Source organism: Etheostoma spectabile, chromosome 13, assembly GCF_008692095.1.
Source record: "Etheostoma spectabile isolate EspeVRDwgs_2016 chromosome 13, UIUC_Espe_1.0, whole genome shotgun sequence".
Lineage (NCBI taxonomy): Eukaryota > Metazoa > Chordata > Actinopteri > Perciformes > Percidae > Etheostoma > Etheostoma spectabile.
Window position 1 is genome coordinate 5,537,257 of NC_045745.1, and position 14,859 is coordinate 5,552,115.

At 40.4% G+C, this 14,859-nt stretch overlaps 2 protein-coding genes across 4 annotated transcripts in view; one reads left to right on the forward strand and one right to left on the reverse strand.

The window, feature by feature from the left end:
- The window catches only part of ube2g1a (ubiquitin-conjugating enzyme E2G 1a (UBC7 homolog, yeast)), a 9,235-nt gene extending 7,690 nt beyond the window's left edge, over nucleotides 1-1,545 (reverse strand). The window contains exon 1 of the mRNA XM_032534504.1: nucleotides 1,292-1,545. Coding sequence (XP_032390395.1) covers nucleotides 1,292-1,337 — 46 coding nt within the window. The 5' untranslated portion in view covers nucleotides 1,338-1,545. The remainder of the gene's footprint in view (nucleotides 1-1,291) is intronic.
- Nucleotides 1,546-2,085: 540 nt separating this feature from the next.
- On the forward strand, nucleotides 2,086-12,351 carry spns3 (SPNS lysolipid transporter 3, sphingosine-1-phosphate (putative)). Of its 3 annotated transcripts, XM_032534502.1 has the most exons (14): nucleotides 2,086-2,205; nucleotides 4,742-4,875; nucleotides 5,701-5,931; nucleotides 6,023-6,088; nucleotides 6,352-6,488; nucleotides 7,264-7,415; nucleotides 8,591-8,657; nucleotides 8,752-8,894; nucleotides 9,124-9,276; nucleotides 9,361-9,550; nucleotides 10,495-10,560; nucleotides 10,827-10,925; nucleotides 11,032-11,204; nucleotides 11,874-12,351. In XM_032534502.1, exons 3-14 carry the CDS (start codon nucleotides 5,721-5,723, stop codon nucleotides 11,941-11,943), a joined length of 1,527 nt encoding a protein of 508 aa, XP_032390393.1. In that variant the 5' UTR covers nucleotides 2,086-2,205; nucleotides 4,742-4,875; nucleotides 5,701-5,720; the 3' UTR covers nucleotides 11,944-12,351. The 3 variants fall into 3 exon arrangements, with proteins under 3 accessions (XP_032390393.1, XP_032390390.1, XP_032390391.1); XM_032534499.1 differs by lacking the exon at nucleotides 2,086-2,205 and having other exon boundaries at nucleotides 4,723-4,875; nucleotides 11,032-11,203; nucleotides 11,873-12,351; XM_032534500.1 differs by lacking the exon at nucleotides 2,086-2,205 and having other exon boundaries at nucleotides 4,742-4,871; nucleotides 11,032-11,203; nucleotides 11,873-12,351.
- The last annotated feature ends 2,508 nt before the right edge of the window (nucleotides 12,352-14,859 follow it).

A 14,859-nucleotide genomic window follows, 5' to 3' on the forward strand; every position in this document is an offset into this window, starting at 1 on the left:
TGTGAGGTCCAAAAGGACTAAAACAGTAGGATTGCCGGCATCTACGGACAAGGCATTGTCATTATGTACCCTCAACAGTGCGGACTCAGTGCTGTGACGTGATCGAAAACCAGATTTGAATTTTTCAAAAACAGAGTTCAGTTGTAAAAAGACTTGTAACTGTATAAAAACATTTTTTTCTAAAACCTTTGAAAGAAAAAGAAGATAAGAGACTGGTTTAAAATTGGACAGCACTGTAGGGTCAAGATTAGGCTTCTTATGTAGGAGCCTGACCACAGCATGTTCAAAGGCAGCTGGGACACAACCTAAAGTAAGACAGGAGTTAAAAACATACAGTCACGTTTTAAAATAGCTGCCTCTGTGTTACAAGTGAAGTCTGACACGTTGAGGTTATCGCTTGATTACTTAAACGTATGCCATTAACGTTACCTCCTTTCAATCAAATCTCACTCAAAAATCTCAATTACAAATCCCTATAAACAGAATAGCTTGAAAACTACAAAGGAGCACATTATGTCCCTGAAAGGTTTCTTGTGATAAATGCAATCTTAACCGAAACCTGAAATGTAGCTAGCTAACATTGGTGCAAACGTTACGAACTCAAACGTCTCAGGACTCACTGCTTTCGGAGTGATGCTAAAATTAGGGTTGCTAAATTTAAATCGGAGCTGACTCTGCTAAAATAGCGAATACCGTTTAGTTTGTTAGCTTCAGTGTTGAGGATCAACGGTGACAGCCACTAGCTAGCTAACTGTAGCATAGAGCTGGCTAAATACGTTAATTATTCAATGTGGTTAGCAAGAGAATCTGGGTCAACTAGCTGGTGAAACGTTACTTAAATATGTGCATAAATAACATACACCACGTTGGTCACATAACTAACAAACGCCATGTCTAATAAATGGAAAACGCCACTTGTTATGCCGATTAAAATAGATGTAAACAGACACATCGACTCAGTCGAGGCTAACGCTAGGCTAACTGCTTTTAGCAGCCCAGTGTAGAAAGTCGTTGGGACTTCTGACAGCGGCTTTCAACTGAAATTAGAAAGGAGCGTCGAAAAACATCTAAATGAGCTGGTCTCCCAAAACACTGAAGGCGTTTGATTGTCAAGGCGTTTAATTCTCGAGAGAAATGTGTCTCGACATTAACTGCTATAACCTTAACGCAGGGACAGTAACGTTTTAGTGAGAAATAACAGTTTGAAACACAGCTAACGGCAGCGTTCGCTCAAGTGCAATCGTTAGCTAACGTTAGCCAGCCAGCACCAGTTAACACCAATTTTAATTACCTGCAAGCTGTCTCCTGAGTAACAGCACTGACTGAGGCTCTGTCATAGTTTAGCAAATGCAATGCCGCTATGTTCAATTGTAATATTTTTAGGTAACAGCCTTAATTTCTCGTTCACCAAACTGTACTCCGTCCCCTCTATTTTCCGTTTAGCATTCTCGTCATTCTTCTTCGTCGCCTTCTCCTGCTACGGCCGGCTGCTGGTTGTTCTTCTTCGTCGTTATGATTTTACAGCAGTCGGCATCCCGATCGATGTATTACTGCCATCTTCTGGACAGTTCTTCGAATTCAATCATCTCTTAGATTTGTTGCAACAATCATGTCCCTCACAAATAAAACAATAAAGTAAAATAAAATAAAGACCGTCTAACTTGTAAAGTCAATATGTTTCCCTGTGAATGATTATTGCCATTGTTAACCTTGGTGAGATTTCTCCTTAAAGACGTCTATGGCCATTTCCCTTGTTTTAGTCACATATTGGCCTCCATGAAATTGTCAAAACACCATTTAATTTTGTTCCTTCCTTTCTCTTAAAACCACCCAATGATGAGCTGTCAGGCTTAAGGAGCCCCACCAAGGCTGTATCATATGCATACTTAGAAAAGATGTGAGTGGAGACTGATGCTCGACATTTATGCAATAGGGAGACAAACCACATCATTTCAGGGGCCCTGTATTTATAGACATAGGGGAGGTCCATGACCCAGGATCCATAGAATGAGCCTTGGACCAACCCTGAGATCAGCTGGCCCACCAGTAGATGGTTGGAAGATGTCAAACACACTGCTAAAATCAACTAACACAATCACAAGACTATGAGGTTGTTCAAGGTGTTCATGTATACTGTTGGACATTGCCAGCAGTGTGTCCTCACCCTCCTGCGTTGGCTGGCATGCTGATGAAGATCCAAGAATGGTGAGAGAGCATAAGAAGTTCAAATCACTGGCAAAGACACAAATAGGGTTAGCTTCATTAGCTTCGTTAATGGTGTGCATTTTAGTTTTACAACCTGTACCGTTAATAATTTAGTTAGGCTTTGGTAAAAAGTAATGTTATGACAATATAACAGTTATAGTCACATTCCAATTTAAATAGATTTGTATTATTAAATAATAATGTTAACAAGTCATTAGGCCCTCCTGGGCTGGCTGGCGGCACTATAGGAGGTGGTTGCTATGGAACGCAGAGCAGGTAACGTTAGCTTAGCCTGTATTAGCAGCTATTATAGCACTGACTATGTATTTTGCTTAGGCTAATGCATAGGGCTAACTTTAAAGAATGGCAAATAGTAACACTAACTAACGAACTAGCTAACTAACTAACCAACCGACCGAGGCAGCAATAAACCAGCAACTAACCAATCGAGGCAGTGCTAGTAGAACAGCATCTCCGTTTTCTGGAGGTAAAATTATTGTTTTTGTCAATGGAGTCTGGTGGCTTTGACGACAGTAACGTTAAGCTAGATAACGGCTTCAGTTCCCGTCGTAACGGCAAGGTAAAGCAGTGAAAATATTGTGAATAAAGCATACATTTGAAGGGAGACGTTGCTGATTTATATGACCGTGTGTGTGCAGATGAACAGCGCCCCTCTGTGGCACCCGCTGTAGCCTGTCAGTTCATCTAGTTTCTGTTCTCAGACGTGATGCGCATGTGCACAGCAGTTGGACGTCAACTCCGTTGGTTATTATACCATGGCTATGAACCAATCAGATTTCTTGATTTCAGCCACCATGTTCATAAATAGTGTCATGGCATTTCTTGGGGTAAAAAATGTAGTTTTTTGTGTGTGTTTAAATGAAAAAACTGAATGAGATCCACGTGTCTTGCCAGATTAGATAAAGATCCATCACACATTGGAACTCTTTGAGATAACAGTGGATCCTTTTGCAGTAGGCCCAGAACATGAAAATAATTAACAAGTTTTGACAATTGATGATGTTGTGTAGCGTACATGCAGAGTCATGTATATTGTTTGGGGTAAATGGTTCTAATATGAATTAGATTTGTGTGGAGAACTAGTGTAGGGCCTGTCTTGGACAAAGGATAGGCCCCACATAATGTGTAGCTATAGAATTTGCTTTATTCGCTGTGATGCACTTATACATAATTTCTCCATTAAATCCCTTATCTCACTGGATGAGACTCACTCTGAAGGTCTGAAATCATACACAATCACACAACTCTGCATCTTTTTTTGTAAATGATCCCCAGTGTAATGTAAATAGACACTAGGTGGCGACAGCTGTCAGCCTAACAGCCCTCAACAAAAAAGTTTGGTTGTACTTCCCATTACATTTACTACATTCCTTAAATACTAATAATAATAATACCTTAGTAATTCTCTAGGTCAGTTCTTGAGAAAACAGGCATTTATTTCCCAATGTGATGTTAAAGATTTGAAGCTCCACTATCTGACAGTAACCAGCTGTTCTGAAGATAACTATGGCAAGCTGAAAATGGTAAAGGACCATTTGGCATAAGTTAAGTTCAGTATAACACATCTGGCTCAGTTGTTCAAAAATGAATCTTGAATTCATGTGAATAGTGGAAGAGGAACTTTGTTTTGGTGGAAGTTTATGAGGATGAAATTTAAGGAATGATCACTGATGAAGTTTGTGTAGACATGAATCTTTCACATCACAGATTAAAATCCCTTCATATCTGTACTGGACATTCTAAATGAAAACAAATAATTTTCCATGGAAGGGACAAAGGATCCATTTTTGACAGTCACAACCTGACTTGACTGCTGAAGTGAAGGCTATTCAGCATTTTAACACGGCTACATTATTGTTATACATAGGAATGCAATATGAAACTGAACATAAATGACCAGGGCAGTGTCACCAGTTAAACAGCTGAGTGGCTTTCTAACAAAGTTTTGCTGAGACTAAATGAAAAACACAAAGGTAGAAGTTTTCGTGGTTCTCTAATGGGACGCTCTAATTAAAATGTCCCATCCTCCATGTTATTAGAAAATTCAAATTGTGTATTTTGGCACACACTTCTTAGTCCATGATGACAACCATTTTAAAAGTTGATAGTAGGCCTAGTTTTAGTTATTCGTTCCCCAATAAGACAAATTTGGTCTGACATATTAGAAATCCAAATATATAAACATTTCCTGCTTCAACCACAGAACCATTGCTAAAAAAAAAAGCCATAGCATATTCGTCTATCGCTGACACCCACATGCACTATCTTCGCCCTTTTGTCCTTCTGTTGTGTGAGCTGTGTGTATAAAGCTGTTAAACTCATCAGGCCTGGAGCACATAATGCTATTTAACATGACCATTTTCTGCTTTTTATAAAAAAGAATTTAAAAAGCAAAAATATATAAGATGAGCATGTGTGGCTTGTTATCAGCATTACATCACAGTGCAGATCTGTGTGAAAGCATAGGACCAACCCAGAGTGGGCTGGTCCCTTCACTAACTTAATATCTCTCAAGGCATGTTAGAGCTGAGGCCTGAGTTAGCTTCTTCACGACTCAGAGGCACACTGGGAGCTACACCTTCCTCTAACAACTGCAAGCATGGAATGAACTGAGAAAAATAACACAAACGAGACTTCTTCAACAAGTAGGCAAGTCTATTTTTGGTATTGGTGCGATTGTATTCCACTATGTTGTTTAGAGAAAATATTTTATGCACAATAGTGTCATTGTTGACATTGCGCTATCTGCAATTCTGAGTGCATCAGGGCTTTTCACACCACATTTGAATATAGCCGCTAAAATGCTTTTATTTACAATTTTTTGTCTTTTACATTTCTCGTCTTGCTGCTTTTTGATCTAACCTATGCATATGTTTATGAAGTAGTCTTTAACTTGATGATATGTGTCAGAATTTTACACTGTACACTCTTAGTCTTTATATGTATAATGAGCTCTGAAGTCTAATTAATCCCATACATGTATTATCTACTGTTCTATGGTGTGGTAAGAACTTCTTCTTCTCCTTTCTCTGACATTTTGACACAATTGCAAAGCTTTGTTCTTACATAGTTGTGTAATTACCGTATATGTCTTAAGGACTATTTCTAAAGTGTTTCCACAAACCACATGAACTGCTTCCCCCCTAACTAGATTGCTTGTGGGGAAATGTGTTACACATCTCACCGTGTCCCAGGTAGACGAATGAACAGTGGAATAGAGTCGGTCACTTATTGTACTGTGATGTTATCACAGGTTATTATAAAGAGGAGCTGTCATTTGTATCCACTTTAAAAAGTTAATGTCCCCCACTCTAAAAAAAAAGCATAATTCCGTCCTGTCACTGAGCTTTATTGAGTGGTCTAATAAGACTCGTTTCCGAACCGCTGTGCACACACACTACATTATCGTCTTTGGAGAGAATGCAGAGGGTAAATGATTTCTCTAAATCTAGGTAACTTATTTTCTATTTCCAGGGGGAAAAGAGCTGCTCACTATGGAGCCAAAGGACAGACCGGTCCCCAGGAAGAGTCTGGGCTCTGGCTCGAGTATACATTATGGCTCTTTTGTGAACAGCCTTTCATCACTCACACCAAAGGCAGAGGAAAAGGAGAAACCAGCCATCTCACCTAGACGCGCCTATGTAGCCGTAGCTGTGCTTTGCTACGTCAACTTGCTCAACTACACCGAACGGTACACAATAGCAGGTCAGGTGACAATGTCGTGCCTTTACACAAACACTATATATTGCGTCTAAATTTGTACGCTTACACATTAATTGTTTTTATTGTCATATAGGTGTCCTTCCCAACATTCAGAAGTTTTTCTCTATAAGTGACAGCACAGCTGCACTTATTCAGACAGGTATGATGATGCCGAAAACACTCATACACATATACACATTTTTGGAAGGTCCCCATTTTACCATCCTTACTTAAGATGCAGTTATGCAACATGTGCTGCAAGTGAATTGCAGAGCACTGTGGGTTATTGCAAGGCAGATACACACGCACACATTTATTTTGAAAAGTTTCACAAGTGTGGGATTCCTTCATTAATTGGAAATGACTGAGTTAATGCACTATACATTATTCAGAATTATTCATTCTTATTAATTCTCTTGACAGTTTTCATCTGCAGTTTCTTGCTTTTGGCCCCTCTCTTTGGCTACCTGGGGGACCGCTACAACCGGAAATACATCATGATTGGTGGTTTGGGTGTGTGGCTTGTGACTGCACTCGGCAGCTCTTTTGTCACTGAGTCGGTAAGTGAGAAATAGATGTGTCCACATACACTGCAAGAAACAAGAAGAGAAGCAAAAGGAACAAGGTGTCACTTCCTGCTGCCAGTAGCGAGTTGTTCTTCCTCTACACATCATGCGCTTAAACAGATGTCCCTGAATGTCAGTGCATGGAGTATTAGATGGGAAGTTGATAGTCGGGGAACTTATCCCTCAGGCTATAAATGTGAAAGAACTTTCCTTCTTACTAACTTGTGGGAGGACAAGTTGGCGCTGGTGATAACAGCTGTGCTGACTCCTCGTCCTCCTGGACACCCAGGTCGTAGGAGATATGCTGTACTTTGTCCTGGACAGACTATCTCCACATAGAATGTCCTGCATGTGATCCGAGGAACATGCAACATGACGTAGGTTAACTTAGAGTAATCATGGTTTCCTGATTAGGGACCAGGGTTAAATTACAGGAAGTAACCTTCAGAGGTGGATGGCATAACACTGGCAGGCACGACACTGTGGTTGACATGTACTGCTGATCCCTAGTCTCCTCGATCCAGCTTCAATAAATGTTTCTGTGTAAGTCATCAATGTCTAATGACATGGCAAATGTGCAAATCTCATGTGCAAATATTACACAAGTCAACACAGTAATTCTTGTTGGTTTAATGTACAGCATGGATCTAAACATTAAGTAATATAGAGAAAAACAATAAGAGAAATAAGACTGGTGTATGTTAAACAGTAAGAGGATCTTTTTGGTTTGAACTGCTTCTACAGAATGCTGCTGTCTTGATTTCTTTAGTACTTCTGGCTTCTGATGCTGTTGCGAGCCATGGTCGGGATAGGTGAGGCCAGCTACTCCACCATCGCTCCCACAATCATCGGTGACCTCTTTGTTGGGAATCAACGGAGCGCCATGATCTGTGTCTTCTACCTCTTTATCCCCGTTGGAAGGTCAGAAACCAACACAATCTCAAGTCCACAACTGTCTGTTTTCATTTTTCTGTTTGTTGTTGCATATTTGAATCCATTAGTTTAAGTTTTGTTGTGCAGGAATGCAATAGAAAGCATGGACTGTTGGGATACAACATGAATGGTGCATTCACTGCTGGCAGGAAACTCCAGCAGTTGAGATGTGAGGGTCAACAGAACAGCATTTCATTTACAAACAACGGTGCGGGGAAATCTAACGAGAAAGATTAACAATACAGTAAACAATGTTATTGTGAAAAGGATTATGAGAATTTTGCGGCTTTAGTCCTGTTGACGTCTCAGATTTTGGAGCTTCCAGGTTCAAGGCAGCACATAAACTTGAAAGGACAACATGGCCTTTGAAATGCTTTACTATGCAACAAAGTGTTAGAAACATTCTTACCAAAAGACGACAAAGAATCACTGGAGTCACTTTCTTCTCAACTATAGTCCAGTGATCTTGTCTCTCCACTATAAGATCCCGTCACCCTTCCTCTACACCAGCAGAATCTCGGCCTCTGTTGATCAACAATTCAGTTGGAGGTCTTTTCAACAAGATTTCTTGACTCCCCCCGTGCATGGTTTTCGGGTTCCAAACCCGGGAAGAGGAAGGGATGTTGGGATCCGACTCGAAGGACCTCCGTCTCGAAGGACCTTCGACTCCAGTGATTCTTCGCCGTCCAGAGTCGCTTTAACAAAGTTTTACTTGCGCACGGAGCCAATCACATAAACTCCCATGAGTACAGAGATTCACTGGGGAGTAAACTCCGCAGTCTTCACTTTATACATTGAAACCCCCCTCCTTTCTCCATGGTTACCATGCCCCAAACCACTGCACTATCTTGAAGGTAATTAGGAACTACCTGACATAGTGAAAGGGGAGGAGTTTAGCCTTGAGTGTCTGGGAAGGTATGTCTCCCTGGGTGCATGAAGATGGTTATTATAACCCAGAAAAAATACAAGAGATTTTCAGTTTTAGTAGTTACATTTTCAGACATAAAGCATGACAACAAAAGGATGTCTCACTCGGCCAACAAAGTAAAATCAACATGTAACGAGATTTTTTTTCTCTCTAAACACCACAGGACAGTTGTACCCTAGTGCTAATCTTAAGTCATCATAAATACATAGTTGATTTTACCATTCTGTGTTTTCAGTGGTCTTGGATACATAACAGGGGCAGGGGTTGCTACTCTGACTGGAGACTGGCGCTGGGCTCTCACGGTGAGGACAGTTCCATCACCAGTCATATCAGCTGAGCACTGATTTACGGTAGATACAGAGTGAAATATATTACAGTTTGTTTCTGTGTTATCAGATCACTCCCATCTTGGGTGTAGTGGGACTCTTCTTGCTGGTCTTCTTTTGCCCTAACCCACCCAGAGGTGCTGCAGAAACCCACGGAAAGGGGGTTGCAGGCCAGAGCTCTTACAAGGAGGATGTCAAATATCTTCTGAAAAAGTAGGACATGAAAACTAACATCTGGCTAATACTGGATTGTTGGGCCGATTACAGATATTGATTTAGAGTATTAAAAAATCAGATTATGATATATCATCAATTTTTTTTTTTTACATAAACATCAAACATGTAGATTTACTGGTCAGGCTCTAATTAAACCTTGCATGTAAACCAAAGTTTACAGAGATATGATTTTTTAATCTCCTTTTGTTTGTTACTTTGACTCCAGTAAAAGTTATGTGTGGTCGTCACTGGGAGTGACGGCCACGGCCTTCCTCACCGGAGCCCTGGCTTTCTGGATGCCTACGTTTCTGTCCAGAGCTCAGGTCAGCCAGGGGATCCGAGAGCCGTGCGTCCAGGAGCCCTGCAACCCCATAGACAGGTGCAGCATCCCCCGTCATTCACATCACGGCCTTCAAAATGGAAACGGTTTTAACAAAGTTGTGTGCCTCTGCTCCCTGTACAGTTATATCTTCGGTGCTGTAACGGTGGTGACGGGCATTGTGGGAGCGTGTCTCGGCAGTGGATTATCCAGAAGGTTTAGGGACAAGGTCCCAAATGCCGACCCACTCATCTGCGCAGTGGGCCTGATGGGATCCGCTCCCTGCCTCTTCATCACCATCTTTGTGGCGTCAGCAAGCATCCCCGCCACTTACGTAAGAGACAAATGTGTGTCTTCACTCCTGTCCACTAGCTGAATGATACATTTGTACGTATGGAAGTCCTTTACTCTACTCCAGACTCAAATATTTCAACAATTTTTGGAAGGATTGCCATGCAATGTTGTCCATCCTCCTAGTGACTTTGATTAAGTCCCCTTACTTCAGCTCTAGTGCCATTAACCCTCGTGTTGTCCTCCTGTCAAAATTGAAAGTTAACCCTTTTGTTGACGCTTTTTATAGATGTTTTTAACTTTTTCTTAGGTTTTTGTCCCTTTTTTTTAACACTTTTTTCAATGTTTGTCACTTTTTTGACATTTAACACTATGTAACACTAATTTATTAACTGTAGTTTTACAGTTATTTTTGGAATTTATGGTACATAAACCTCATTTATAGGAAATTATACCTAATGTTTGAGTTAGAAAAGCAGAAATTAGGAATTATTTAGACTAAAATTAAAAGAACGGATGTTCATGTATAATCACAGACTGGAATATGTCAACTTTTACTCAATACTATTTCAAAACCACTTCAATTTTTTCTCTCCAAGTGCTGTAAAATGGAATAAGACGCCCCAAAATTAATGATAGTAGAGATTTGTACTTGCCAAAGTGCGTTGTGTGGAATCAATCATGTTATTTTGGGGAGTTAAAAAGAACATTGATATAGGAAAATGGGTCAGTTTAACCCAAGGACAACATGAGGGTTAAGAGGTTTACATTTTTAGTTTTTAGAGAAATGTCTTGACAACTATTGGGTGATTACCATGGAATTTAATACACACACTCATGCCCCCCTCAAAATAAAAAAAACTTTGGTGATCCATTAACTGAGGGGAAGTCTCTGACTGTTGCACCAAACAGCAGGTGAATCCTAAAGTGATTATTGAATAATGAATTCATTTATTGATGAGTTGTGTCTTAAATGTCTCATTTCAGGTTTTCATTTTCTTTGGTGAATTATTGATATCACTGAACTGGGCTGTCTTGGCTGATATACTGCTGGTGAGTTTGAATGGTGGGTGTTCGTGGTGTGGGTGGTGTGTGTGGTGTGTGGGTGTGTGTGTGTGTGTGTGTGGTGTGTGTGTGTGGTGTGTGTGTGTGTGGTGTGTGTGGGTGTGTGTGTGTGTGTGTGTGTGTGTGGTGTGTGTGTGTGTGTGTGGTGTGTGTGTGTGGGTGTGTGTGTGTGTGTTTGTGTTGTGTGTGTGTTGTGTGTGTGAATCAAATAAAACTTGAAGCTAACAGGTTGCTTATTTTATGTTTTCCTTCAGTATGTTGTTGTGCCAACCAGAAGGTCCACAGCTGAGGCTCTCCAGATTTCAGTCCTTCATCTCCTGGGTGATGCTGGGAGTCCTTACTTAGTAGGAGCGGTGAGAAATGCCTATAATAATTTTCACACAACGTGTACTTCCTGCGAGCTTGAGTAAACCACTTTTACTGTGTGTCATTGAGCTGTCTTCACACCTGTGCCAGTAGGTCTCTGATGCTATAAGCAGATCTAAATCTGCAACACCTGAATGGAGCTTCCGCAGTCTGAAGTACAGCCTTTTGATCTGCCCATTTGTTGGGATCCTGGGAGGACTGTTTTTCTTCATTACCTCGCTCTACATCGCTGAAGACAGGAAGGTGGCTGCGCAATTGGTCGAAGGTACTGTAAGTGGCTAGCTACTGTCCTTTTATTCTTTATAAATGATGATACAGTAGAACAAACAGAGCATCTCTCTGCACATTCTTTAGCTCTTTCCAGCTGTTGTTGCACGTTAAAAATAACAAATTCTGAGAATTCTGAGAATTCTGAGAGCAGGAGTTTTGTGTGGATGACACACTGACAGACTTAACCATTGTGTTTGCTTAGTTAATGTCAGTGTCCCAGAGGCTGGAGAGCCCCTTCCTGAACAACAGAACTCTCACTATTCAACTCAATGACTACAAAATAGCACCTCTCCTTATTTGCATACATGCCCCAGTAACACACTGGCATTGTAGTTTTTCTGGCATCTCGCAGGCAGAGATGGGCCAAGTTATGATCTGAGTTCAAATTCTCTCCATTCTGTTGGGTTGGTGATTAGTGTGTGAGGCAGCTGCCACTCTGTTGGCATCACCTTAGCAGATATGAGCTAGTTCTCTCCTAACATAGTCACCTAATATCATTCTCATTAAACATCAATAATTAAAGTACAGAAGTAAGTAAGTCATTTTTTTTTAACATTTTTGTGTGTGTGTGTGTGTGTGTGTGTGTGTGTGTGTGTGTGTGTGTGTGTGTGTGTGTGTGTGTGTGTGTGTGTGTGTGTGTGTGTGTGTGTGTGTGTGTTTCCAGGAACCCCCTCACCACAGCAGGGTCCTGCATCCGTGCCCACAATGGAAATGAGCACTGAGGGCATAAAGTAACGCTGGACATTAATTTATTCTGTAAATATTTAAAGTTAAGTTAAAAACTACTGGTGTCGACAAAATATTAATTTCCGTCCCTTCACAGCCTCACGCTGATGTCAGATGCAGAGAAAACTTGTTAATTCACACTGTGAGACCATGAAATGTATTTGAAATGCTCGTCTGTTCGCCCATGCGGGCTCAAATTGTATTTTCTACAGATGAAGTCGAGTCAGGTCATCTTAATAGAAAAGCTTTGGCCAACTTAAAAGAAAAATCTGACCTTGTTTACCTATCTGTTACAGAGTTAGTACCATATTACCTCCCATTCAGGAGCACTGCAGTATACTTGAAAGTACATGCTTACAGTATATTTTCTGAATTGAAATGTTTCATTTTTCAATAAATTTGCAAGTAAAACTGTTACTGAGCAATCCCTTCCTTCCAACCTTGGAAAACTTTGCTGTTATCTATGTATCTATCTATCTATCTATCTATCTATCTATCTATCTATCTATCTATTTATCTATCTATTTATCTATCTATCTATCTCTATCTATCTATCTATCGATCTATCTATCGATCTATCGATCTATCTATCTATGTCTGTCTGTTAGCTAGTTACCTAGCTAGTTAGCTGTAGCTATCTAAAAATTGTGAAATAGATATTCTACTATTTTGATGTCACTGGCAAATGTAATCAAACCCTCAAGAATCCAAATCTAATATTAAGTGTAAATGAATTCATGAAGAATGAACCGCCTTACACCTGGATTTGAAAATGGCTGTTAAGTTGTGTATAATTATCATCCATTTATTTTTATTTTCCTAATGATTCTCCTACATTTTGCTGACAACCATCTACTGTACACTCATGTGGCCAGTTTATAGACCCCCCCCCCCATCTCCATCTAATTTTAGTCTATAAACCCTGGGCAGAATAAGCTGAATCTGCCCAAGTATCCATATTGAGGATCAGATCAGAGTAACCCCTCCATCCATGACTGTCCCAGCCAGCATGCAGCTGGAGCCTCCTAATGAGGGCCAGCACGGCCTGGGGCTGGAACACAACGGATGCAGATGATGGATTTAAAGAGGGAGGATCTCTCTATATATTGTCACAGTTGCTGGAAATCTGTCTCATAATTCCACTTTCACTACCCATTACAGTGGATCTTCCATTGTTGTCCATGCACTGCATGAAAGGAGGGAGTGTTAACAGTAAGTGTAAATGAATTCATGAAGGACGAGATTACTGTAATGTATCAAAAACAAGTAAATGTACAGCTCTTTAGTCTTTGTTAGTGTGTCCACTAGATGGCACAGTTGTACTTCTGTAAAGGTTCCCTTGACTTCCATGGGTGAGCTGTAATGGGTTTGGCAGATGTTCAGTGGGGACTCCAAGAGAACTGCCCTAAAAACGTTCATGTTTGCAGCAAGTGCATATTGCAGATTGACTATCATCTTTAATATCCCTCTGTATCTCAGGCAGCACTACTACATGTAGTGATCTTACTGTAATGATAGTAGCCTTCCTAGATAATTAGCGTTCCTGTTTGAAAACAGATTGCAAGACAACGTTATACCCAGCCTGGGAAAACACTTTTTTTAAAATGATGAATTGATTTTGCCTTTTATGAGGGACAAACAATAAAGACAAAAGTTATTGAAAGACACTCCAAATGATCAACCTCCATACCCCAACACAAACATCTACCGTGTTAGCACCGCAATATAAACATACATACACTGTATACAATATACCTGGTTAGGATGGCTAAACCAACCCTACCATACCGTGAGAGCGTAATACACCTTGGCTTTATTGTGATTAATAAATAGTTTTTCAAAAAGAGACATACAAGAGAAATACATAAATTTACAGAACAGATGCCTAGTCATTACCTTGAGCCACTTTTTCTTCTTCAAAACAAGATAAAGACAACTTAAAGATCATTAGCTGCCCAGTCCTATACTATATACATTTATACAACATGCAAACACATATCAGTATATATCATGATGCATATCTCAAAAAACAAATCTCTACACCAAAACACACAAATTCACCAGTTTCTAACCACAATGGGCTGCTAGTCGTTACCCTAAACAACTGTATTGTTCAAAAAATATAGAACCTCAAAATCATTGGCTGCTCGGTCCGTTACATGTATTGATACAATATGCAAACATATGGCCAACATATATTTTAACACCACAACATATTCAGGGAGGAATTACATTTCACAGGTGTTTTGTTCTTTGGTTTTTAAGAGTAGGCCCTCTATCTTTCCTTTCAAGTATCATCGGTTTTCACAGTGGATGGAAACGCAGGTGTGATGTTAAAGGCTGAAGGTGACAGGAATGGAACGCGAGCACAGATAGAGCCCCGGCAGTTTTGGACTTTTACACAAGCATGAACCCCATATCCCTCATTACCCATTTTGCTCAGATGTCAGAGGATCTCCTCATAAATAAAACTGACACGGATGCCACCTGCAGTGGTCTGTGTGATGTGTCACCATGTTAAACTTACCATGTGAGCGTCTGACACTTCAACTGTGACCTCTGCTGAGTTCATGTAACATTCATCATCTTACTGTAAGCTTGGCTGCTCTTGTCAAAGACTAGCACAGACCAGACAAATAGGACATATTCACACACCCTGCATGACAGCCGCTTGTCACTCAGTTTCTAAACTGTTCTTCCCGTGTGCCTCCTAACAGCTGCATGTCACTGCGTGTCCCCATCGCTTTGTACTGGAGTAACAACTCGTCTAAAGTGGAATTGAGTACGAGAATTTATTTATCTTTGGCAGAATATCAAATATTTCCTGTAAAGGTGTGGAAACTTAACCTGACGTTTACAAATGGATGAAAGCTGTAGTTCAAGGCTGCTAAGCCATTGTTAAAGGTTTCATTGCTTTATTGTGGG